Raw genomic sequence first — 23,810 nt, 5'->3', positions numbered from 1 at the left:
GAAGGTAGACAAGCAGTGGGGGAACCTGAGAACACGCTGCGTCATTTAGACGTGAACTCCTTAGGCGGCTTGCAGTTACAAAGTGCATCTGGTCCTGGAAATTAAATGACGAGTCCTCAAAGCAAATAAAACTTCAGATGATCTTGCAGATAAATCTATTAAAATTTTAATTTGATACAAATATTTTAAACTTTGAAAATACGAAGGAAGATCTTCAATCGGATCCTCCCAGAGCTTACTTTTTTTGGCATCTGTATGGCTTTGCTCGCTCCACTAAGACCTTTGCCCCGGTGACACGCAACGTTAGGCCTCACACACGGAAAAGGAAGGGTGATGAGCACACCTAGCCTCACCTATGATGATTGTATGATGATCAGTCAAGTCATGACAGCCGACTGAGTAAAGGACATCACTGTTATTCAAGATCAATATTTGACTCGGTAAGGAATTCAGCCTTTCAAACCAAACCTGGACCATAAATTTATGGTTCCAGCGACCCGTGTTTCTAGTGTTGCCTGTTCTTTGTACGCCTCTCTCCAACTAAATTATTCTTTTCCCTCGGGTTAATCTAAGATTGAGCGTCCGAAGCGGATGACCGCCGCCATTTCGGGTACGCCAGATGACGCACGTCGATCACCCGAGCCCGCAACCTTGCGGCTATAATTATCCGTGCTTTGCCCATCCGCAGTTCCTCATCACTGCCAAAGGGTAAAGCCAAGGTTTCAAAGTTAATTTAGACTCCCGTGTAGCAGATGACCAAGAAAAGGTTTAATCGGTTATAATGACGACCCCTAACCGCCGGGAGATTAGTGGTCACGTGCATTCTATGGCAATTGCGTGGGGTTAGGGTAATGAAGTTTGTATAAATGGTATAATCTGAGTCCTCTTTATGCGTAGAATAAAGAAGCCTAGCTTATACCGAAAATAGTGGAGTTATAACTATACTAGAAGGTTATTTGTTTAGGTTTATTCCAATAATAAATTAGTCGAATAAGGTAGGGTATGGGATTTATAGCTGTGATCGAATCGCTTATTTTACGGAGCACTTAAGGTTATAAATAATTAATCTAGACCTTTATATTTCCGTGTTCGAAAGCACTCCTCTAACTAGCATTTAATTCTAATTTTAAGAGATAATTAGACTTCGCCATAAACCGCAATTGGGGCCAAACCCTCGCCCCAACCCCCAAACCGCAACCGCACTGCGGTTTTTCCTGGGCTCTATTGGGGCCCCAAAAAAACCACTGAAAACCCATTTTTGCATAAATTTACATAAAATTCATTATAATTAATTACCGTATTGTAATCCATTAGTACCGATGATATTTTTATCACCTATGACCTACTAAATTAATGGTATATTTAGATTTATATATGTATAAGATTTACCAAAATTACTAGTCCTGTAATTAATAAACCATTTGGGGCCTACAACGTTGCTTTCCAGCCATGTACAGCAAGGAAGCTTTGCTAATGGGCACCTCATGGGACTGGGTACACACCATCAACCCAGCTTACTACTACTAGTTCCCCAAGGTCAGCGAACCGGTTGGTGTTCCAGAAATCTAGTCTGGCCAGGCTTCGATTCAAATTAACGCGTCATAGAGGTTTAGTCTGCTTCAGGGCATATTGGCCATGGTTGAAGCATAGGGTATCATTGCAAGCGCCACTGTCTTGGCAAATTCAAGCTTCGTGACACACAAACATTTCAGGACACATCCGGTTATGACCAAGAAGAACTAGCATTGATGAATGTCCCTGACAAGAATATCATTCCGACCTTCTTGACTGTAGCAGCCGAAGAGATAGAACCCTTCGAACCAAAATCCCTTCGACAGGCCAAGAATGATCCACGCTGGCTCGAATGGGAGAAGGGAATGGTCGAAGAGATACAATCACTCAAGCAAAACAAAACTTGGGAAATGGTTGACCCTCCCAAGGATCGCCGAGTCCTGAGCGGGAAGTGGATTTTCAAACTCAAACGAGGATCAGGCGGAGAAATCGTCCGTTACAACTGCAGATAGTAGTCAGAGGTTTCACCTAGGAAGGTGTCGATTATAATGAGACATTCGCTTCCGTGGTCAAACCAATGAGTTATAAAGCCCTGTTCGCAATTGCAGCTGCCCTGGATCTCGAGGTCGAACAAATGGATGTCAAAACAGCGTTCTTATACGGCGAGGTAGACCACGAGATTTGTATCGAACAGCCCCACCACACTACAGACGGCATATCGAGGGTCTACAAGGTTCGAAAGGCACTCTATAGCCTAAAACAAGCACCTCGTATCTGGTATCAGACTCGGACCAACTTCCTTCGGGACCTTGGCTTTGAGCTCATCAACGCTGATCTCAGTATCTTTGTTCGGAGCAGTATGTACATTGCAGTGTACGCCGATGACCTCTTGATCATTGGACCAAGCATTGCAGAGATAAAGAAGATCAAGCGGAGCCTCAGAAATCGTTTCCATATGACAGATCTTGGCCCGTGCAGCTACTATCTCGGCATGACCATCCGGCGAGATCGGCAGAACAGAATCCTCTATCTCGGCCAAGAGGCTTACGTGCAAAAAGTCCTTTAGCAATTCGGAATGTCAGACTGTGCACCTGTCAGCACACCTCTACCAGAAAGCGGACCCGAATACGTCTGCCCGTCGAGTGTCAAGAACGAGTACCAGCGCATGATCGGGTCGCTGATGTACGTCATGCTTGGGACAAGAGGCGGTATTGCATATGCAGTCTCGGCGGCAAGCAGACACTTGGTAAATCCTGGACTCCAACATGTGAAGCTCGCCCGTCGAATTCTTCGGTACCTCAAAGGCACCAAATCTCTCAGTCTCGCATATAAAGGCCAGCTCCAGATGCTCCGTGGCTTCACGGATGCAGATTGAGCTGGCTGTCACCAAACAAGACGGTCGACGGCTGGATATCTTTTCAACATTGGAAGTGGAGCAATCAGCTGGAAATCAAAGCGGCAAAATATTGTTGCCCTATCAACCTGCGAAGCAGAATTCTTGGGCCAGACGCAAGCAACCAAGGAAGCTATCTGGCTGGGGAGACTCCTTCACGAGCTGAACATGAGCCAGGAACAACGCGCAACGATACTTTGTGGCGATAACCAGGGAGCCCTTGCGCTGGCCTCGAACCCTCAATACCATTCGCGTACAAAGCATATAGAAATCCAACGAAAGTGGCAAGGAGAAGTTCAAGACGCTGGGACAGTGGAACTGAAGTATGTCCCGACTACAGAGCAAATTGCGAATGGTTTCGAAAGAGCCTCGGCATTGAGTGATATTCTCAGGGGACAACAAACCTTCAAGCCAAAACGAAATCGCGCATTCAGGCACCCTTTCCTTTCTTTTTACCACGGGGTTTTGGAGGTTTTAATGGGGCCTAGCAACCGTGATAAATGATCGCTGACATTCTTCGTGACGAAGAAAATCAGCGAATGGGAGTGTTGAATATCACGGTCAAGCAGTGACTATATAAGCTATTATAGGTTAATAAATTTGTCCCTACTACCTTGTCCGTACATTCATTCCTGCTTGGTTTGTATGGTTTGTATGGGTTATATTATTACCCTTTTAATACCCCTTGGCGACCTTCTGTTCTACGTAAAGATATATTGGACCACTAAGACACCTTCACGTCTCTTCGAAACTATACTATCTATCATATAGGTTCTTTCCTCCTATACTCTAGACCTGCCCTTAGCAATACAATTTTTGGATATTATATTTCCCCTAATCTTCTAGATCCTATAACAAGTCTTAGAGATCAGCATCATATATGAAGTTGCTGTGAACTCCCTTCTAGGCTTTTTGATTTCAGGCAGGGATCGACATTATTTTTATGTAACGCCGTAGATGTCATCTCAATTAAGCAGTAATGGTTCACTCTCTAAAAAGCCTTACCAGCGTATTAGTACCAAGATAGAACTCTCCATCGTGTTTGCTACTATTATTGTTAGGCTTGCTATAGCTTTGCATAAGCTAAGCTTTGAATGATATGGAAGCCTTGAGCAACGTAGCACTGTTAGTACCTGTCCAGGCCACTAGTCAATATGACACGCGCAGACAACTGAATGGGCTGATGCTACTGTACCTTATGCAAGGATCAGCATGCTATACGAAGCTATAGATCACCGTACTTTTTAGTGAACTTTAATCAGTCCTTATAGTCGCGATAAAGGTAAAATTAGGTTTTAGATCTTGACATTTTTTATTGACATGGTGGCAATAAAAATATAACCAGGTTTTAGGTCCAGTACTGTTTAGTAATTTTTTACCTACACTTTTCTATATATCATTCGGCACATTGGCAGTCCTGGCGATACTAACTTTCCAAATTTATATGAAAGAGTTACTAATAAATAAATTTATGACCCGGAGCCGCGAGTGTATAGTAAACACGGTTCGATCATCTCAAATTCCGCTTCTAGGAAGCCCAAAAAATAACAGAACCAAAACAAATAGCATAAACATCGATATCGCAAGGGAACTTCCGAACTGGCGTAAAGCAGGACGGATGCATATAGAATCGGATTCTTTAATGCGATAGAAGTCCTCCCGAAGCATATTCGTAGTTGTATACGCAGAAGTCCAAGACTTATAGATCAGATCTTGGTACTCAAAGTCATTAATATTCGGGAAAATTTCGCTAGCATACAGCCTAGCAACCTCTTTAGCATTTTCAATCTCGTCATACGGCCGAGTACTCTTCGAAATTTTGTAGATTAGATATCTTAAGGCAAACAAATCGGTTTTGAAAGACCGAGGGGACCCTGGTGCTAAGCGATATCTATCTTCCTCCTCCATATATACATGCATATCACTAATAACCGACCCAGTAAAGTCGTATAGTTTGAGAGATAGATCATCGGCCACGAGGAAATTCCGTGGACTGATATCAGTATGAATGACACCCTGGCAATCTACTCTACTCGGAAAAATGACGATTTGTTTGACAAAAGCTTATTTTCAGGATCCGTGCAGTGATAGTCGGATTCAAGATAAATCCCGAATAGAACGTTACCCCGCCTACCAGTGTCTAAACTCCAATACATTGCAGAGTTATCTTTGACTTCACGGTAAGAATGTGACATTGTTAACAAGTTAACAAGCAACCGTCTCGGGTTACATCAAATTCGTGAAAGAGCTGTACACGGCCTATTACAACGATCAGATCAGATCTACGACCAAAGGATTCGGTCTAGACTGTTAAATTCAAATTTGTCAAGGTTTGTTTTATATGGATGAATCTAGGTCAAATCGGAAAACTTGAATGGGGCCTAACTGAGTGCCCCACGATGCTTGCTCAAGCACATCCCCTAACCGAGAGTGGCTAGTAAACAACACGTCATAACCGGTTGCCTGCTGTATTATATTGCATACTTTATCGCTCGCATCGATGGCGGGGGCCAATTCCCAAATGCGATCTGGGCTCCACCAATCCACCGAACCGACAATCTGGTAAGCGAGCCCGTAAAGCAGCCCCTCGCCATCTGAGGCCAATCTTGCAGCAGTAGTGTGGGCCCGTGCCAGAACTATCGCCTTGCCTACATAGTCAAGCAGCAAAAGTGAATCCATGCGTCTCCGTACGTTGACCGAGCTGAGCAGCAAACCGCTGCCTACCTTGATTCCCGCACGCTGCCTTGCCCTTGTCGCATGGCGCCAGATTAGGGTGGAGATAATAGAGTTCTCGGTCATGGTGGGCTTGCACTGGGTGGGGTCATGTGACCTATTTCAACCCATCAATAGCCATTGCACAAAGGTGAAAGGTCCACCAAGTGTTTTAGCTTCAGATGGCCACCCACCACAGCCGTCTAAAGGATCAGCCGCTGTGTTTCTTGGAATGGACATCCGAGCACCGTCAAATAAGTCTGAAAATCAAACAGTGGCGGGCTGGATTGTTCTGCACAGTTCCGATCTGTCCGAGGCGTCTGGCGAGACCGTTTTCGAGGCGGTGACCATCAGCCCATCAGACTCTGCGCATACATGGTTGACCCGTATCTGCGCGAATGTACCTAGTGCCTGGCAACCCAACACTGCATGGTGTCCATTGAAAGCGAGGATCAGACCCCCGGTGATGAAATTGGCCCCACGGCTCAGGGACAAATTGATGACTAGCTATCAAGTCAAATTTTATAATTTCAAATTTTTGAACTTTTTGCTCTGCCTTGCCAAATACGTACTTTTAAAAATAAAAAATTTGTGACAAATAACGTATCCCTAATCTGGAGATGTCCGCCACGATGTGTGGGGGGATTGTGTAATTGGCAACGGGCACATGTAGAACGATCGCAACACATGGCCCATTTAGATCAAGCTGTTTTGGAGTCGCGCAAAATCGGACGCACAGGCAAGTCGCTGTGCACCGAACTCCCAGGGCATAGGCTGTATACTGCTGGAGATAAGGATGCCCTGTAATCTCGAAGAACGGACACACCTAACATACAGAGTGACTTGGAAGGGTCACGGAAGCGATAATGGCACAAGATAAGGAGGCCGTGATGATGCTCGAGTGGCCTCTCCCGACAGGCCCAGGTAGACGCGAAGTGCTCGCTTCTGATTGGTCCTCGCTCCCCTCAATCTTGGCACTCTCGCCAGTCCTAGTCAAGACCAGGGTCGAGCCAATGGGCCAGGAGGTGCTGAGACTGGCGGCGCCGTCCATTCTCATCGTTCGGCCTATCCGGCGCCGCGCTAGACGAGTGACAGAAGGTACGACCTCCTTCAGCACTCGAGGCGAAATCTTGTCTGAGATAACGCAAGACGGCCCAGCCCAGAAAGTTAGACTCGCCGTTCTCAATACTTTACAAAAGACTTTTGGAGGATATAAGCATCAATATGTTGTCTTAGATTCCGTTCATTAGAGTGGCCACGTCTCAGTAAATCCCCACTTTTGCCTCGGCGATGATGGTTGAAAGCCACAGGTGGCACAGGACATTATGGAGGCGAGTCAGGATCGAGTAATCACCAGCTCATCAAGGGTGGATGGGAGCATGCAAAACTTGTGGTGTAAGAACAAGATCAAAAAAGTACGCCGAATATTAAGTTCTGCGCGATATAGTTTGGAGTGTCAACTATCATACCAACGCAAAGTTAACATTGCCAATAGGAACCTAGCTAAGACGGATCATCGAAAATACACACATCTTTGGGAAGTAGGCTTTGGGACTAGCTGTAAATCGGGAAGTTTTCGGGGTTAAAATACATTTTAAAGCACCAGACCATTTGTTTAAGAAAGATAATGCGGTAACGGAGAATGTCAGTTGCAGGACGCCAAGACGTGCAAGTACAAATATCGACGGGACTGGCAATTTAAATCTATCATCTCAATAACGATAGGTGTACGCGTTAACAAATTAATAGATTAGAAGAAGTAAAGAAGTACTATGTGGACAGATTTGCGAAAAATAATAGCGGTCAAGGTGAAAAGATGTGTTGACATTTCAGATTACACTATTCTACCCGAGGTTGCATGGAAATGTACTGTGGAGGGCATAGTCTACTCAGTATGCCTAAGCTCGTATCTGCAACTTGTCAGTGACAGCAGTGCATTGCAGCCTATTTACCAACCGCACCCCTAATGGAATACGCTAGCTACATCGTTGCACCGAATAGCAAGGTTACGAGATGAGCAAGGTTTAAGCCTATTGCTTGCAGATCGGGGCCAAAATTCTGCGGTATTTTGATAACTCACTAATTGACTAGAGGTATGTACGCCCAGAGTAGTGCAACCAGGATATAAATAAGAGGACCATGGAATAGGAATGGAGGAACAACCAACAGAATTATCAACGGATCAATACAACACGACATCAATATTTACAACCTTCATGCCCCTTTGCACCTACTCTTTATGAGGCCTTCTATCTACAACGATTTTTCTTATAGTGCGCACAGCAGTCATCCCATGATCTAATTCAAGAAGTCCCCACTAAGAGCCTGACAGTAGTTGGTCAGCATCTCACCCTCTTTCTACCTCTGAACCACATCGCTCAAACGTTCTCATTGAATACAAGATGCCTTACATCGCCCGGACAAGTGCGCTCTCTGAGCTGGCCCTTAATGGGGGGCTCGTTGACCCCCGAGCTGGTCAACAGCCTTCTTTTGGTAAACGAATGGTCTGTCGGGACGTAACCGACTTCATCGCCAACACAACCAAGTCCTCGCCTCCAGAATTGAGACACGGAAGGACTGGTGCTAGACACAATAAGTGGATTACGCCGTACAATAAGCCAGCTAGCGAGTACCAGGCCAAGCTCGACAGGATCTTCGCCCATTCAAGGGACATTAAACTGCCTTGGGCAGGAAAGAATTCCGACCTGCCCGTGTCAGACCTCGTACCAGGGGTCGTCATCAGCGGTGGTCTCAGTCGCTCACCAGCTTTTGATTGCCTGCCTGTCGTTTCCCACTGGGCTGACCGGACCGACGATTCTTCGGCTGAGGACCCTGATGCCACCGTCCGTCTTTCTTCGACCTGGGGTACCACCCATGTCATTGGAGAAGGGGCCACCATGGGCTACCCTCTTGGAGCCCCCTGCTGGTTGCTCAAGACTCACGGCATAGGTCCGGTCAAGGCTGGGTCAAGTAAATTTTCTCAACAATACCTCCCTGAAACCGACACGCTGGTGACGACGGTCAGCTTGGCGCGTCGTTACGACACCATTCAAACCAGCGGAGTTATTGGTGCAGCCATGAGCATCTCCTGGATGCGTAATGCACGCGTTGCAGACGCCGTCGATTGTGCAACTGGGCTGCTAGCAGATGCTGCGGCTCTCTTGGCAGCGCGTGATAAGGTGATCACGACTGGAGAGACACAGCGCCTACCGTTCGCTGAAGTCCGCAGGGCTCACCTGCCGGCATGGTGCTCCGCTCGTAAGCCTCTCCCTCCCAAGCTGAGCGGCGTGGCACTCTCATTAGACCGGGCCGTTGTGGATCTCCTCGCAGCAGAGGATTGTGAGGGGCCTCTGCTTAACACCAGCATTTTCTCTATGGCGCTAGGCTATAACCGGGGCGTCTACGGTGGTTCGATCTCTGGCTTGTGGGCTATCATGGACTCGGCTTTTGTCCTGGATTACTCTATAGGCATCAAAAGTGCTGCGATGGCGGACAGTCTCTCCTCTGCATTTGCAGAGGTAGCTGCTATTGCTGAAGAATCCGTCTCCGCCGGCCCACATATCAACGACATACGGATCGTCAAGGGCTGCGATTATGCATGCTTGCGCCAGAAGACCATCATCGAGGATGCCCACCCTATCCCCTCTAGCCCGTGTATAGTTGTTTGGGACGATCTCGCTCGGCTTGCCCGTTACAAGCTAGCCGATGCCGTGTTCTGTCATGTCTATTACGATGCAGGCGGCGGAGAACAGATGGCTGCCATCGCCGGCCTTGGCTGCGTTGTGCATGACTGGATTGATCTTGGAGCTGATATAGCGTGTGCAGAAGTCAGCAACATCATCCCTACTTTGACGCGGGGATCTTTGGAAGAGGAACCCTTACTCGAGGTTTACTCGCGGTTTCTTGGTTCTATGATATGGTATCGGGACAACGATCCCTATAACCCGGCAGCCCTCTGCATTCTCTTCACGCACTGGTGGCAGCTCGCTAACTGCCGACACCGACCCATCACACTGCTCGGCAGAACAGACCTTAAAGAGGGCGCGGGAATCGCCGCCACAATACCGGATGGGAGGCCAGAGTTGGAGCACTTTCGAGCAAGCGGCACCAAGGTCGAGCGTGGGGAGCGTCCCCTCGCCAATGCCGAAGCACGACTCCAATCTGTCCTTTCCTCTGACCCATTGCCCGAAACTCGTGCCGTCATTGAGCTTTTAGTAGACCCTGTTCTCGCCTACGTGAGAGGGGCTGATAGCATACCCGCTGAGAGTGAATACGTGGGAGCTGTTCTAGCTGCCGAAGTGGCTTATCCCCACGGGCAGAAGATTATGGAGTTGTGGGACCTTGCTATCGTCATGTGGGAGTGCGGGGCAATTTGGGCGGCTGGAGTGGCAGGCCTTTGCTATACTCATACCGGAAAGTCCAACTGTGACCGGGCTCGTGATGACTTGGCTGACACCACCTGGAGTTAAACTGCACCGCCGATCACGGTCGTCAAGCTTGGAATTTTCCTTATTGTCAACCTCTGACGCCTGCTGCATTTAGTCCTGTGAGAACAGCAGTTTATCAAACCGTGCTATTTCGGTCATTAATATAGTAATAAATCTCAACTATTTCTGGGAACTGATTTGATTCATCCATACTCCCGAGGAGGACAATGTTGTTTGCTTAGGAATATGGTAGGAGAGCACCATTTTCCGTCATTGTGCTTTCTTTACCTCAGCAAGGTCAAAACTGAGGATATCCCCTAAATCGTCTCGACTATAGGCCTTTATTCGATCCGACCGTCTATTCGACTTATAACCTACTCGAAAAACGCCCTATAAGTTCTGATATCCGGCGGAATAACGGCCTATAGATATAATCTAATAAAAATAGCGATAGAGGCACGATTTAGCGATTTGCTTCTCTACTCCTACTGCTAAGACTTACTCGTCGAAAATAAGCAACTTATCGCTATAACCAGATTCTGTTCGTGGTAGCACTACCTGCTAGCTTTCATTATTGCTATGCTCCCTGAAATCTGCAATATTAGCCATATATTTTAACGTTAGGTCATGCTTGGTACGTATCTTACTTGTGACAAAGCGAGATTGGAGTGACAAAGCGAGGCTGGAGAGATAAAAACGGAGGGAAAAGAAGGGTACTTGTAGGTTTTTTGGTCGTGATAAGAAATGTACCTTTTGTTTTACGGGCTGAATATTCGGGTGAGGAATATTCAGGTGGGTGAATATCGGCCCCAAGTGCCCTGAATAGAGCGGCGAGCCACCCACGCCCGAACCGTGGGCGCTAGGTGACCACGGCCTTAGACATGCTGTTGTATGTTTTTGTCTTTTTGACAAAAAGACCCCTGGCGCCCATGGTGGTCCTTTGTTCCGTAGTCTGTCCTGGGGCTAAGAACGATGAGCTAACTATGCAAGAATCCAAGGAAGATTGTTCAATTTGACGCTTGCTAGACTATGGAAGGGGAAAAATCAGAGACTGGCCATCAAAACGTCCATCAATCATGTAAAAATTGCCAAACAACACTGACTCATCACAGGGCAGCTTTGAAGAAAGCGCACGATAACAGTCTGGCATAGCAGACAGGTCGATGTCAACAAAGGAAACACACAGGCAACCACTTCTATGCTGGGGAGCTCGCCTATATTCTAAGTTGGAACCCAGCCGAAGCTTATTGTGGCAATCGCGCCGGCCCGGGGGATTGCTGCTCGTTTCTCACTTTCTCAAATATGTCTATACCGCAATCATCCTTCTCATCAAGGTTGCGCAATCTTGATCTTGTCGCGTCCACGTTTATGCTCACTGACGAATTATCTATCTGACGGTTTTGGTTCAGCGTGCCTAAAAGGATAACCGCTTTTCAATTTACAATACATCATTCCCTTCAATCTCTTTAATCGGCATACCATCGGTAATTGGTGATCTAAACCTTGGAAGTTAAGTCGGAGCCTCCATATCGACATGACAGAGAGTGAGAGGGCCTGGAACAAATAATTTTAGCATAGCTATATCCTTTCACACTAGAGTAACCTACCGTGTCTATGACTTGTTGTGGACAAATATAATACAAAGTAGGTGCTTTGCATACTCCAGAGACATTGGCCAGAACTGCCACCTTTTGATTCTATGATTATCTGAGTAGTCAAACAGCCCTGGAGACCATGAAACACAGGTATAACATAAATTGCCATCCTTCATCGCTGATAAAGTCTCTCTGCACACATCAAGCCGATTCAGCCGAGTCCTTGAATGATTTCAAGAGTCTAGCGACAGCATAATGGCCTTGACCCTCTGCAAGCTCGACAGCCTCGGAATAGTAATCGTCATATTCACCTACGACCAGTGCTCCTTCGTCAAGAATCATTTGTAACATATCAATGCGACCATGCTCTGCGGCACCCATCAAAGCCGTTCGTCCATTTTCAGGTGCGGGCTCTTGATTAACATCTGCACCAAGGTCGAGCAGCCTCCGGGCAATGCCAATGTACCCTTAAATGGCTGCAATCTGTAAAGCAGTGGCACCTCCATCGTCGGCAGCAGGAGCATTAACATCAGCCCCATGCTCTAGAAGAAGGTTGAAAATCTCCATATTTCCAAGCTCGCATGCTGCAATGGTGTCCGTCTCATTTCGCCATCTCCCAACTAATTGACATCCGCTCGCTTCAAGATTGATAACGTGATGAGCGGTCGGTCGTCTCATTTTTATGAATCGTTTGATAGTTTCGATACACTAGGAGGTCACGGACAACGGATACTAGCTATGTTTTTACAGCAGCTTGAAGGGGGTTATATGTACGATATTTCCCAAGCTCCCGCTCATCAAATGAGAATGAAGGGTCACTATTGATCCTAACCTTAGAAAGTAGCCCCTATATTACAACTGAGTACAGAGTAAAGAAGTCGCTCTCAGACAGCATATAGCAGAAATGTCACACCTGGCAAATCTCGGCTTTCCCTTTCCGTCTTAGTGCTCACCCCCTAATTAGCCAGAGGACAGCATGCGTGCTAGTTGCTTTGGTCCCTTCGTGAGTAGTAAAGTGTACGTGTTCGTTTGTACGGCTATTCTGTCTAGACTAGTAAACCTTGATAAAATTGTGGATTTGATACATAATCTCCCATAATCGTGCCAGGCCCACCATCACCGGATGGCAAATTCATCAATAAGAATTTCGTTTAAACTGATTAACAATTTTTCTCCTCGTAGGCCCACAGCTAATATGCTTTCTGAGTAACTATTCATGAGATTGTGTCAGTTTGAGAAATGAGGTTGAGAATATAGGAGCGTTTAATATGAGATCGTCATGTTTGTTTGTTTAGTTTGTTTTATTTGTTTTGTTTGCCCTACCGGTATGGGGTTAATTGTGACTAAGCACTCACCTACACCCTTTCCCGGTGTAGGTGAGCCCACACCTATTAACAAACCCATACCTGTTAACAAAAAAATCAACATTTCAATTTTAAACCTATTTTTTACCATCAAAACCATGCCGAATTCCTCCGAAAAAGAAGAGATTCTTCTCTCAAATGCCCTCGAATCCTATAAATCAGGCCAATTTACTAGTATTCAGGCCGCAGCCTCTCATTTTGGCGTCTCAAAGTGGAAGCTTCGAAACCGAAAGGACGGTAGAACAAATGGAAAAGGCCGTGCAGCTACCAAAAAGGCCCTAAATTCCTCACAAGAGGCCTCTCTTATTCGCTGGATTGAGCACCTTAATTCAGTATATACACCGCCAACTGCTATCGATATTGAGGGTGCTGCGAATCGTCTTTTACAACATTGTGGTTCCGACCGGCAGGTTGGCAAAATGTACGGCTATCAATTCATTCAACGCCTACCACCCCATATTACTCTACGCACACAAAAACCAATGGAAAAAGCAAGGATTGAAGCTGAATTACATAGTGATTTAGTTCATTGGTACCAGGTTTTTGGCCAGTTTCTTAAAAAGAATAAAATCCAGGCCCATGAACTATACAACTGGGATGAGACTGGCTTTCAGCTTGGTATTGGAACCAAGGAAAATGTTGCTTCCACCCGTAAATATGAGACTATTGCGACCGGTGGAATAGGCCAGAATATTACCGGCATTGAATGCATCTCTGCCGATGGCTGGGTTATGCATCCATGGTTTTTAATGCGTGGTTCCGAACAAATGGAAGATTGGTTCGATGGCGATGATGATCCTACCAACTATAGGGTTATTAAACCAACTGCTAAAGGCTGGACGGATGATAAAACTGCTATTCAATGGCTATTAGATTTCCATTATGCCACTAAAAAGCGAGTCGCTAAAGGCAGACCTAGGATTTTGGTTATGGATAATCATGGGTCTCATGGAACCCCGGAATTCGAACATATTTGCCAAAGCTTCAACATTATACCTTGGTGGTTTATACCAAAGTTAACACATCGATGCCAGCCTCTTGATGGCAAGCCATTCTCAGTTCTTAAACAAAAATTCCGAAAAAAGAACAATGAGATTGTACGATGGGGTGGAGATGTTGATGATAAACGACATTTTCTTCGAATGATCAAAACAGTTCGCAAAGACACCTTTAAGGCACAGACTATTAAATCATCATTTCGAGATACAGGTCTTTGGCCTTATGATTTACATATTGTTTGTGATCAAATTGATCCTGGCTGGGAAGATGAACCAGTCCTTGAGATATATGGTCATACGCCGTCACCAGACCGTGAATTTCCCAGTTCGGCAACGAATTCGCCGCCTAATTCAGATCAAAGATTCTCAAAGGTTGAGAATAAGGTTCAATTGATACTCGAGAACGATGAACCAGACCTTCCAAAGCTTCAAAAGCATATAGACCGTGCAATTCGTGGTGGTAAGCAGGCTATCCAAGACCTAGCACTTGCAAAACAAACGATAAAAAGGATGCAAAGCCACAAAATTCCTATCAAAAAATCTAAGCGCATGGTAAAAGGTGCTGCTAAGAGTCCATTATCATCAATTGCAGGCAATTCGAAGGTGTATCGGCGATGTACGAAGGAATCTAAATTGGATATTCGGCATGAGGCTGGGAACGCAAGGATTCGAGACTACTGGCATCGCGCGAATCAGGCTCTCAAAGAAAAAGAAGAGGCATCAGGGGATAGAGATTATCTTGATGTTAATAGTGAGCTATTTAGATATGTAGATCCAGATGGTATGGTGGCTGAAAAATAGGTTTAAAATTGAAATGTTGATTTTTTTGTTAACAGGTATGGGTTTGTTAATAGGTGTGGGCTCACCTACACCGGGAAAGGGTGTAGGTGAGTGCTTAGTCACAATTACCTCCCAAGGTCTTACCCTTCAGGGTAATCCCGCACGTGGACACTTTCTGCCAAGAGTTTTTGAAAGGCAAAGAGCCGGGCGTTAAAGTGCATGAACGTGTAAGATTATGCCCCGCCCTATTGTTGGACCCCTGGATTTTCTATTTTCCACTTTTAGCTTGTTATAATCTTTCTCTCCCTTATCAGCTTATGACTCCGTCCTCAATTTCCCCGTCTTCCCTTCAGAGGGTGTTGTTGCTGCCATGAAATCTCCATTGCATCACCCCGGAGATGTCTCCCTCCGTAGGCAGCTGGAGGAATCGGCCATCTTCGCCCTTAAAGTCGCCAGATCTCCTCAGCTCTACCTTGACAGTTCTCGAACATATTTCTTTTCTATCACTTTCATCTCTCTCATACTGTCAAAATGCTTCCATCTTTGCGTCCATCTCACGTCGCTCGCGGTGCCGTCCCTCATTCCCTGGGGCCCCACCTTCTTCCTGGTGGACATTCTGCTTATTTTGGTCGCGTGCTACCTGACCCGTTCGTTTGAATCGCGGGTCGGTCAGAACGTAGCCGCCGTTGTAACTCTTTTATTCAGGTGAGCTGTCGTCCGGACTCATAGAGAAGCAGTCGCTAATCACATCCCAGTCTATATATCTCGTCGATGACCTCCGCCAATATCTCCTTTTACGTACATACAGGCGCGGAGATTCCCTGGGGGAAATCGGAAAGTTCTCATGAGGACAATCCCAATCTCGCTACCTGGACTGTTCTGTCTATGTTGACTGTCGCTCTTCTCGTTGACACGTTGATTATGATTGGCGCGTACTTTGCTACGCCGTGTCTATTCCAATCCACCGAAACTTTCCTGGGGATTTGGGGTTCGCTTTTGCTCTTCCCTTTCCGCCGATGGCTTCCACGAAAAGTCGCGTCAGATCCAGAGACCTATCAGCAGATTGAAATTGAGGACTATGACGAGAATCACAACGACACCGACTCCGTATCGCAATTGGATACACCCCAAGCTCCACCCGAGCAGAAGAATAGGCGGTCGTTGCTGAAGCGCGTTATCGTCATATCATTCGGCCTAATCATAGTTTTCCTCAGATGCATTCGTCCACACGGTGCGGATCTCAGTTATCTCTCTAGCTCCCCGTCTCTCGCGCCGTTCGGCAGCCACGAATATTCGCCCACTCATGAACGTCCCACGCCGGCGAGTGGAAGTGCCTCTCCTGACAGTACCCCGGAAAGTGCTCCTCCAGCAAGCACCCCGGAAAGTACTCCAGCAAGTCCCCCAAAAAGCACTCCAGAAAGTGCTCCAAAAACCACCCCAGAAACCGCCCCAGAAAGTGCCGCTGGAAATGCCACTAATGGAAATGCCACCTTTTTACCGACTGATTTCAGCTGGCTGGAAGGCCACACAGCTTTGGACTCCTTTCCCACATTTGACTGGCTACCTTCGTACAATTCGTCAGAGGGCTTCCCGGATTGGTCTCCCTTCCGTATCAATAAGCACGACAAGTCTGACTATGTGTATGAACACTACAACCCGATGAAGGATCCTCTGCACATGCCAAACCTCCAGAACGATATCTTGGAGCCTATACGTGAAGCTCTCCACAACGGAAGTGTGAAGATTAAGCATGTCATTCTTATTAAGCTAGAGAGCACTCGACAGGACGTCTGGCCCTTCCGTTCAAACTCTTACATCATGAAGCACATCAATGACTCTTACCCGGGCGGCATCCCCGAGGAGGTTCAGGACAGGCTCTCTAAGCTCACCCCTACCGCCGAGCGTTTAACCGGATTTGAGACCGGTTTCCGTAAGGACGGGGATGATCATCCGAAGCCCTATGGAGGCATCAGTGCGCGCAACGCTTACACGTCCGGGACCTACACCCTGAAGAGTATTACGGGCACTGTGTGTGGAGTGAATCCTATGGCTGTCGAGGCCAACCTTGAATACCTGCACGATATTTATCAGCCTTGCTTGCCGCACATACTCGATGCATTAAACCACCAGCCAAACATCAGCAGTCAGGCAGACGGCACCAGTCAGACAGATGACTGGACTTCCTGGCCGTGGCACACTATGTGGATGCAGTCACACTCCGACGACTGGGATAAACATTACATGCTTCATCCTACTCTTGGATACAAAGATATCATGGCAAAGAGAACAATCGATGCAGATGGTAAAAAATATATCCCAGAAGAGACAGAAGAGGAAGAGGAACATGGCCATGAGGATAAGGTACTGAAAAAATATCTCCGGGATGTCATTGATGATGCCAAGAAGAACAACACTCGCCTCTTCCTTAGCCATCTAACACATAATACACACACTCCGTATTATATCCCTGGTGATTATAACGAGATGATGGGGGATTTGTCGACTGAACGGAACGAGAGGTTGAATCGATACCTAAATACCATAGCCTACCAGGATGAGTGGATAGCCGATATCTTAAAGCTTCTCGATGATGCCGGCATTGCCGACGAGACCCTTCTTGTGATGACTGGTGACCAGTAAGTTCTACCTATATCTCGCAGTCCCTCCAGCCTCTAACTTAATCTAGCGGTCTATCCCTTCCAAACGACGGTGGTATAACCGCCTGGCATTCCCCCCACGTCGGCAATTTCCACGTGCCGCTATTCTTCTCGCACCCTAAGCTTCCCCAGATCGAAGTCAATAATGCTGTCCTTTCCACCCAAATTCTCCCCACGATCCTCGATCTCCTCGTCGAAACCTCCTCTATTGACGAGCAGTCGAATAAGATCATTAGAGATCTGCTCCCTATGTACGAGGGCCAGTCGATGATACGCGAACTTATCCCCGAGCACAACGGCAAGCAAGAATGGCATTTCTCCACGATGAACCCTGGCGGAACATGGTTCTGCATGCGAGCTGCTGCGCAGCCGTACCGCTTGGTCGTGCCTCTTAAACCCGACGCTAAGTGGCGATTCACCGATGTCCTCGCCGATCCATTCGAGCTTAATCCTCAGGAAGATCACCAACTCCTGTTTTTGATCGACGTCGTGCGGAAGGAGCATGGACCTGAGGCTGTAAAGTGGCTCAGCGAGGCGGCTCATGTCGCCAAGTGGTGGGTTAAGGAGAACCACCGCCGCTGGAAATATGATCCCAAGAACCCGGAGAACAATTGAAGTTCTATTGGGGCGGAAGTGGATCACCATGCTCTCTGATACCAGCGTCTGTCGAGGTTGAGAGCCGTGTGTTCCACGGGTATAGGAGCTTGGAATTTTGATGAAGTCGCGTTCATGTACATAATGAAGTCGGGAGCGGTGCTCTGTATATTAATTGTGAGGGTGTTGAGCCCGGAATGTAACTATCTGGGTTTTCCACAAATGGCCTTTAGATCTTGACAAATGATCTACCACGAGCAGTCATCTCTTTGTACTTTAACTTTCGATGGCTCTTCAATGCGATGCTGTTACCCTCAACGGGACCTCGGTTTCACAGGTGAAGCAGCATGCGACATCACCAACTCCGGCACGGACCTAGTGGTAGATGTCATTTTGGGCAAGGCGAAGAGGCGTTATGGCAATCAGTAGCTGGCGCTGAAAAGAAAAAAAACAGCTCGAGTTGCGATGGCTGAATAGATGGTCGAGATGTGGGAAAAGAGACTTCACGTTGTGGTGTGGGGATTGAGGGAACGAAGGGGCCTCGGGTAGTGGCTCTGGCCAAGGAGGTTCCATCAAGGAACTGATTCCATTCGACACCAGTGCTTTATGTAAAAGAAAGGATGGCCTCGGAAGGACTTTGGGGAATTCGATCAGTACACCAATGAGATAGACGGAAAGCCGCAAGCTTACCTAGGTAGTCTAAAAGTATAAAAGCCACCAAGACAGTTTTCAGTAGGACCCTCTTCCCACCCGTACTACTTTCTCCACATTGCGACACTTTCGATATCATCTGGCGCTAGGTTGGGCCCATTTTACAGATGTTACTTCACCACTCCGTAGTCAGCTCGCATATCGCTAGAAAGTAATAACAACAGGCATCTTCTGCCTTGGGGGGATAACTTACGCTCCTTCCAACGATGATGATGTTTACCGAACTGAAGTGCGTAATCTACAGGAATGGACACCCTCGTATGTCCCCGCCCCTGGTTACCTGGTTACCCAGACCGCAAATGGCTTTATAGTAATTTGCTCTTCACCCAATCCCGAGGACATGGTATAATTTTCACATTTCTTACATTATCCGTATGGTTCGTTTCCTGTTTCCTCATGCTCGTCTTGAAACTGGATCCTCTTTTGGCCTTGTGATAAACCGAACTGTATTGAAGGTGCATTCAATGACTTTGCGTGAGAGGATTAATCAATCTCAACTAGGACAGGTGGAAGATGGTCGATTAGTGGATGTTCGAGAAACACAGTACAAGAAGCCTGCTTGTCTTGGTCTGTAAGTATCATACTGCCTCCTTCATCAAAGGATAAGTCTATCGAGGCTCATTTTGACCGCTAGGGACGAGTAAATGTCACAGTATCAGTGAGTAGTCGCCCGATGAACACTAGCAAGCAATGGGATCTTCCTGAGCGATCTGTACGAGCAGAAAGAAATTGGGCTGTGTGAGAAGAAATGAGATAGAGAGGGATCAGAATAAGAGGAAACAGTTACAAATGCTAGGGCTACACGAGATTGGATTGGCTTAATCTCTCTATAGTTTTAGAATAAGGTATACGTTCAAGCACGGATAGATGTTCCACGGTTGCTCAGTGGAAGCCCAGTGAGTGGATGGGGGAATTGGGAAGCAAACTCAATTTTATTTAGTGATTGCAAAGGGGGAGTAGAAAGCAATCGGGCGCCCGGCCATATAATCAGATGCATGTGCTTGAGTCCCTAAGTCCCAAATACAGCAGCGCCGAGCCTCTATATATACGCCATTCCGGTGGCCATCATTAATGACAGTGCGAGCAGCCATCGCGGAGATGCCCAGGCTACCGCACCGCTGGTTGCCTTCTCGAAGCTCACAAGCGACTGATCGCTCGCTCCAATGTAGAGAACCTGCGATGAGTTGGCCGAGTCGTACGTTCCCATAAAGGCGATGCTGAAATCCACGTTCACCTGTTCGTCATGGGATCCGTTTAGGTCACCGAAGCTAGCTATCGTCGTCCCCGAGATGGACATTTTTAGCGTGTTGTTGGTCATTGTCCCGTTGATCATAGTCCCCGCCGGCCATCCGATCAATATGTCACCCATCATACTGCAGGTTTCCGCAGGGATATGGATCTGATCTTTATGCGCGCCGTCACTCGCAAAGATTGTCTGGGCCGACCTCAGACTCGACACGTCATAGACCCCTACAAATTGGGCCTCGTGGCTGTCATTGCCGGCCTGGGTGACATTAAGGACCACGGCATCGATGGCCCCCTCGACATCCCTATTCGTCTCGTGGACGTACTCGCGCCAGTCGACGGTTGTCTTGAGATGGACGAGATTCACATCCGTATCGCAGGAGCTGTAGGAATTGGTGATGTTGGCGATGGAGTTGTCAGACTGCCAGGCCTGGAAGCCTAGTGTAAAGGGATTGTGAAGGTCTGGCGGAGTAGGCGTTCTCGGCCCGACCCATGCGATGCCTAACATACGAATCGAGCGATGGTCCTTGGGACAATTGGTTCCAGAGTAGGTGTTGTTGGTCGGCAGATCGCGAATCACGTAGTCAAAGGAAGCTTCGCCTTGAAAGTACAGTCCGTCCCAGTCCGTGTACGCGCCAGGGTCGCCAGCGACCATTGTGTAATTGAGGTAATAGCTCGGCTGGAGGCCGGTGGTTGTGAGTTTGTGGTCATCCGAGCAGACATAGGTGCCGCCGCTGGATGAGGAGTCGTCGCTGTCGCTGCTGGTCCCGCTATCGCTGCTAGAATCGCCGTTGCCTTTGCGGGATAGAACCCCAGCGGGAATCGACAGGAATGCAAAAATTAGAAATATAGGCTGGCAGAGCAACATATTGCCCGGCTTTTTCCAGGGTCCTACTGCATGAAATGTATAATGTTGTACTCCGTAGACTGATCGACTATCGTGTCCTAGGGGACGGGGGACGGCAGAGGGGGTGGGAGAACTAAGGCGCCAAGGACCTAGACAGGATGGACCTCGTATTCTCCGCCATTACGAGTCCGATAAGGAATTAGTTCAGTTCGGAGAAAGGACCACCACCCTGTGGTTTGGTTAGCACAAGTACCCAAGTTTCTTGTGAGCCGCAGTCTATCCCACTTCTGGAGTAGCCTTCCAGCACCGCGATTTTTTTCAATTGTTTCTATTAACTCGCCTCCCAGTGTGGCAAGATGGCCTAAGCATCCTAAGCATCTAGGGTCCCAGGGCCAAGATTAAAACGCCCTTTTCTCCTTTTAAGGGTAAAACTGGTCGTTTTTGGGTATATCTTGAATATCTGCTTGCTGGTCACTTCTTGTAACGCTTGATTCTAGGGTCCTTGCCGGTGCTCTGTGAAAACATTAACGGCGCAACAATCGTAGGCATAGGATGCCGTCAATTAGCGCATAACGTTTCGCGCCGCTAAAACCCTTTGCTAGGCAATGCTCGCCTACCTGTAGCTAGGCCGCTGGAGGCGGATGCCAGTACAGTTACGAGACAAGGCACCGTATTTCAATAAATGTAAAACCTGGTATGAAGACTGCTGCTCCAGGAATAATGATTTATGGAGTTATCCCTACAATGGTAGGGTATCTTGGCATTGCGGCCAGAAAATCACGCGAAGAGTGGGGGCTGTTGCACCCGTTTCGGGACGTACTGTATTTGGATAGCACTAAGTGCGAAGGGGCATAACGGCCAATGTCCCAATGCACTTTTTGACCTAGTTTATGCCTGAAAATGCCTTATTGGTGCTTTATTTTAAACAGGCAGAAATTAAAATACCTGAATTACAATGACAGGTGTCTTATTAAGCAAAGTACCCAAAGTGCCTAAGTCCAATAAAATGAAGCTATTCCCACCATAAAAAATATCATGTACCCCCCGGACCTGGCGATAAATGCATTTTCTTCTATCCTCTACTCTTCACCTTTACCACTACCTGCGTCACCGCTTCACGTTTACCTTAAGGTAAATATGGGTGGTTTTTTTTGGAGAAGATCGAGTATCTCGGCTTTGTGAGGCTTAATATAATAGACACTGTCTGTTAATCGTGTGTTCTCTTAGCTGAGTCAGAAACCGCCTCTTAACTGGAAGGGAATCCAGCCTTTAGGTTATCATAAGAGGAAGATGGGTATCTCAGCTCGTTATCGACTTTCTCGAGAGCCCCAACGCCACCGAAGTTATTAACAACCTACGGGTAAATATCCAGTTAGAAAATGATTTGGTAAGTGACGACCCAACAAAAAGATAAATAGCTGACTAGGGCACATACTGTCGTGATCAAGCTACCAGAGACTTTCTTGTCACTGCTGCTCTCCCACCACATTCCGCCGCCCAGGCCCCTTGACATAATATACTCCGCCTTCTTCTGCGCAACCTGGGGTGTATCATAGGTTATTATCATTATTTGCGATGTATCGTAGCTGTAGCTAGCCATGGGTTGGTCGAGGTAGCTGACACTTGCCCCAGCCTGGGGCAGCGCCTTGTAGTCCCATACACCTTTCTCCCAGCTGCCGCTGCCGACGCCGCTATAAGACGAACCAGGCCTATCGGTATTCACAAACGAGCGACTGTAAAGCAGCATTCCTATGACGATCTTGTTTGCTACTACTCCGTGTGAGGTATAGTAATTGACGGCCTGGTCGGTATCAAAGGGCGTGCTAGAGGTGTTACTAGTCGAGACTTAAATCTCAAATTAGACACAATTCCTCTTTGGGAAGAGCCTCGGATCATTGAATCTGAGTCCGTGCTGACGTCTACTCGGTGATCCTGTTCAGATGAGCCTGAGCGCCTTTATAAAGCGACGATAGGCCAGATAGGAAGGGCCCCCACCAGTCCGACATTATCCTGTCTATATACGGAGTACTCCGTACGGAGGATGGAGGATGGAGTATGGAGTAAGAATATGACATACAATATACACGGCAATTCTTGGAATGGACTTTAACTAGATTACCATGGTCCGTGCAATAACAAGGGGCGGATAGTAACGGCCTGCACCATCGATGTCAGTGGCTTGAGAATAAAAGCCAAAGCTAAAACATATGAGAGATCATCCGCGCTAAGTATCAGGCCACAGAGAACAAAACTATGGGGGAACTTGGTTTCGGTGAGCGCAATTGGGATTTCCCCAGTCCTCCGCATACGAACTCCGCATCTTTCCCACGCGGGGAATGTCACATCGGACATGAGAATGGACTCGAAAATCTAGATGAGTATCTGTGTGCTCCGTACAACGTAATAACGTGGGAATTATCGATCCACTTCAATAGCCAGTGACAAGACCAGGTACATAGTCCGAAGACCTGAAACACAATCTAACTTTACAGCGTGCAAGCGAACTATGTTCAAAAAAACCAAAAAAAACAACAAGACACAATAATTGCCTACACCAGTCCAGAAAAGGAAAAAAACCACCGCAGGCCGAGTTCAAGCCGAGTCCACTTCGGCGAGCGGCAGCCACTGAAGTCCGCGAGAAGCCGTGTACCGTCCCGTTCTGGGAAAATGGCCGTAGTTGGGGCCCCGGACTATTATGTGCTGGGTCGCCGGTTGAAAGCACGTTCATTTCATTCGTTTCTTAAGTAGCGATGTGGACACTCCGGCTAAATTGCAAAAAAAAAATACAGTAAGATTACGGAATACCTGGTACAAGTTGCCTGTGAAGTGGTTGCTGCTCATGCAACTGAGACCTGTTTCTTGACAGGGAAATGATTAGTGCCCCAGGAACCTTTTTGTGGGTTGGTCTGGGGATATCCGGAAAATCGTACATATGGACTTTGACCCTTTTTTGATTTACAAGAACCACATTTTTT

The 23,810-nt window shown here is 47.2% G+C and overlaps 7 protein-coding genes across 7 annotated transcripts; 3 read left to right on the top strand and 4 right to left on the bottom strand.

Moving 5' to 3' along the window:
• Positions 1-5,242: 5,242 nt before the first annotated feature.
• Positions 5,243-5,704, bottom strand: N7471_013125 (uncharacterized protein; the record flags this gene model as incomplete). The annotated part of the gene is made up of 2 exons (XM_057285844.1): positions 5,243-5,368; positions 5,390-5,704. The coding sequence occupies 2 exons, from the start codon at positions 5,702-5,704 to the stop codon at positions 5,243-5,245; spliced, it is 441 nt and encodes a 146-aa protein (XP_057129169.1).
• A 779-nt stretch (positions 5,705-6,483) lies between these two features.
• N7471_013124 (uncharacterized protein) lies at positions 6,484-6,867 on the top strand (the record flags this gene model as incomplete). Its single annotated transcript, XM_057285843.1, has 1 exon — positions 6,484-6,867. One exon carries the CDS (start codon positions 6,484-6,486, stop codon positions 6,865-6,867), a length of 384 nt encoding a protein of 127 aa, XP_057129168.1.
• A 1,152-nt stretch (positions 6,868-8,019) lies between these two features.
• On the top strand, positions 8,020-10,086 carry N7471_013123 (uncharacterized protein; the record flags this gene model as incomplete). The annotated part of the gene is made up of 1 exon (XM_057285842.1): positions 8,020-10,086. The coding sequence occupies one exon, from the start codon at positions 8,020-8,022 to the stop codon at positions 10,084-10,086; it is 2,067 nt and encodes a 688-aa protein (XP_057129167.1).
• Positions 10,087-11,840: 1,754 nt separating this feature from the next.
• On the bottom strand, positions 11,841-12,317 carry N7471_013122 (ankyrin repeat domain-containing protein; the record flags this gene model as incomplete). The annotated part of the gene is made up of 2 exons (XM_057285841.1): positions 11,841-12,106; positions 12,140-12,317. 2 exons carry the CDS (start codon positions 12,315-12,317, stop codon positions 11,841-11,843), a joined length of 444 nt encoding a protein of 147 aa, XP_057129166.1.
• Positions 12,318-15,151: 2,834 nt separating this feature from the next.
• Positions 15,152-18,053, top strand: N7471_013121 (uncharacterized protein; the record flags this gene model as incomplete). The annotated part of the gene is made up of 3 exons (XM_057285840.1): positions 15,152-15,486; positions 15,537-17,417; positions 17,468-18,053. The coding sequence occupies 3 exons, from the start codon at positions 15,152-15,154 to the stop codon at positions 18,051-18,053; spliced, it is 2,802 nt and encodes a 933-aa protein (XP_057129165.1).
• Positions 18,054-19,782: 1,729 nt separating this feature from the next.
• N7471_013120 (uncharacterized protein) lies at positions 19,783-20,856 on the bottom strand (the record flags this gene model as incomplete). The annotated part of the gene is made up of 1 exon (XM_057285839.1): positions 19,783-20,856. The coding sequence occupies one exon, from the start codon at positions 20,854-20,856 to the stop codon at positions 19,783-19,785; it is 1,074 nt and encodes a 357-aa protein (XP_057129164.1).
• A 1,225-nt stretch (positions 20,857-22,081) lies between these two features.
• Positions 22,082-22,582, bottom strand: N7471_013119 (glycosyl hydrolases family 18-domain-containing protein; the record flags this gene model as incomplete). Its single annotated transcript, XM_057285838.1, has 2 exons — positions 22,082-22,189; positions 22,271-22,582. 2 exons carry the CDS (start codon positions 22,580-22,582, stop codon positions 22,082-22,084), a joined length of 420 nt encoding a protein of 139 aa, XP_057129163.1.
• Positions 22,583-23,810: the final 1,228 nt, after the last annotated feature.

Source organism: Penicillium samsonianum, assembly GCF_028829775.1.
Source record: "Penicillium samsonianum strain IBT 33392 chromosome Unknown utg000009l_segment0_segment0, whole genome shotgun sequence".
In the NCBI taxonomy this organism is placed as follows: domain Eukaryota; kingdom Fungi; phylum Ascomycota; class Eurotiomycetes; order Eurotiales; family Aspergillaceae; genus Penicillium; species Penicillium samsonianum.
This window is presented reverse-complemented; position numbering and strand designations above follow the sequence as displayed.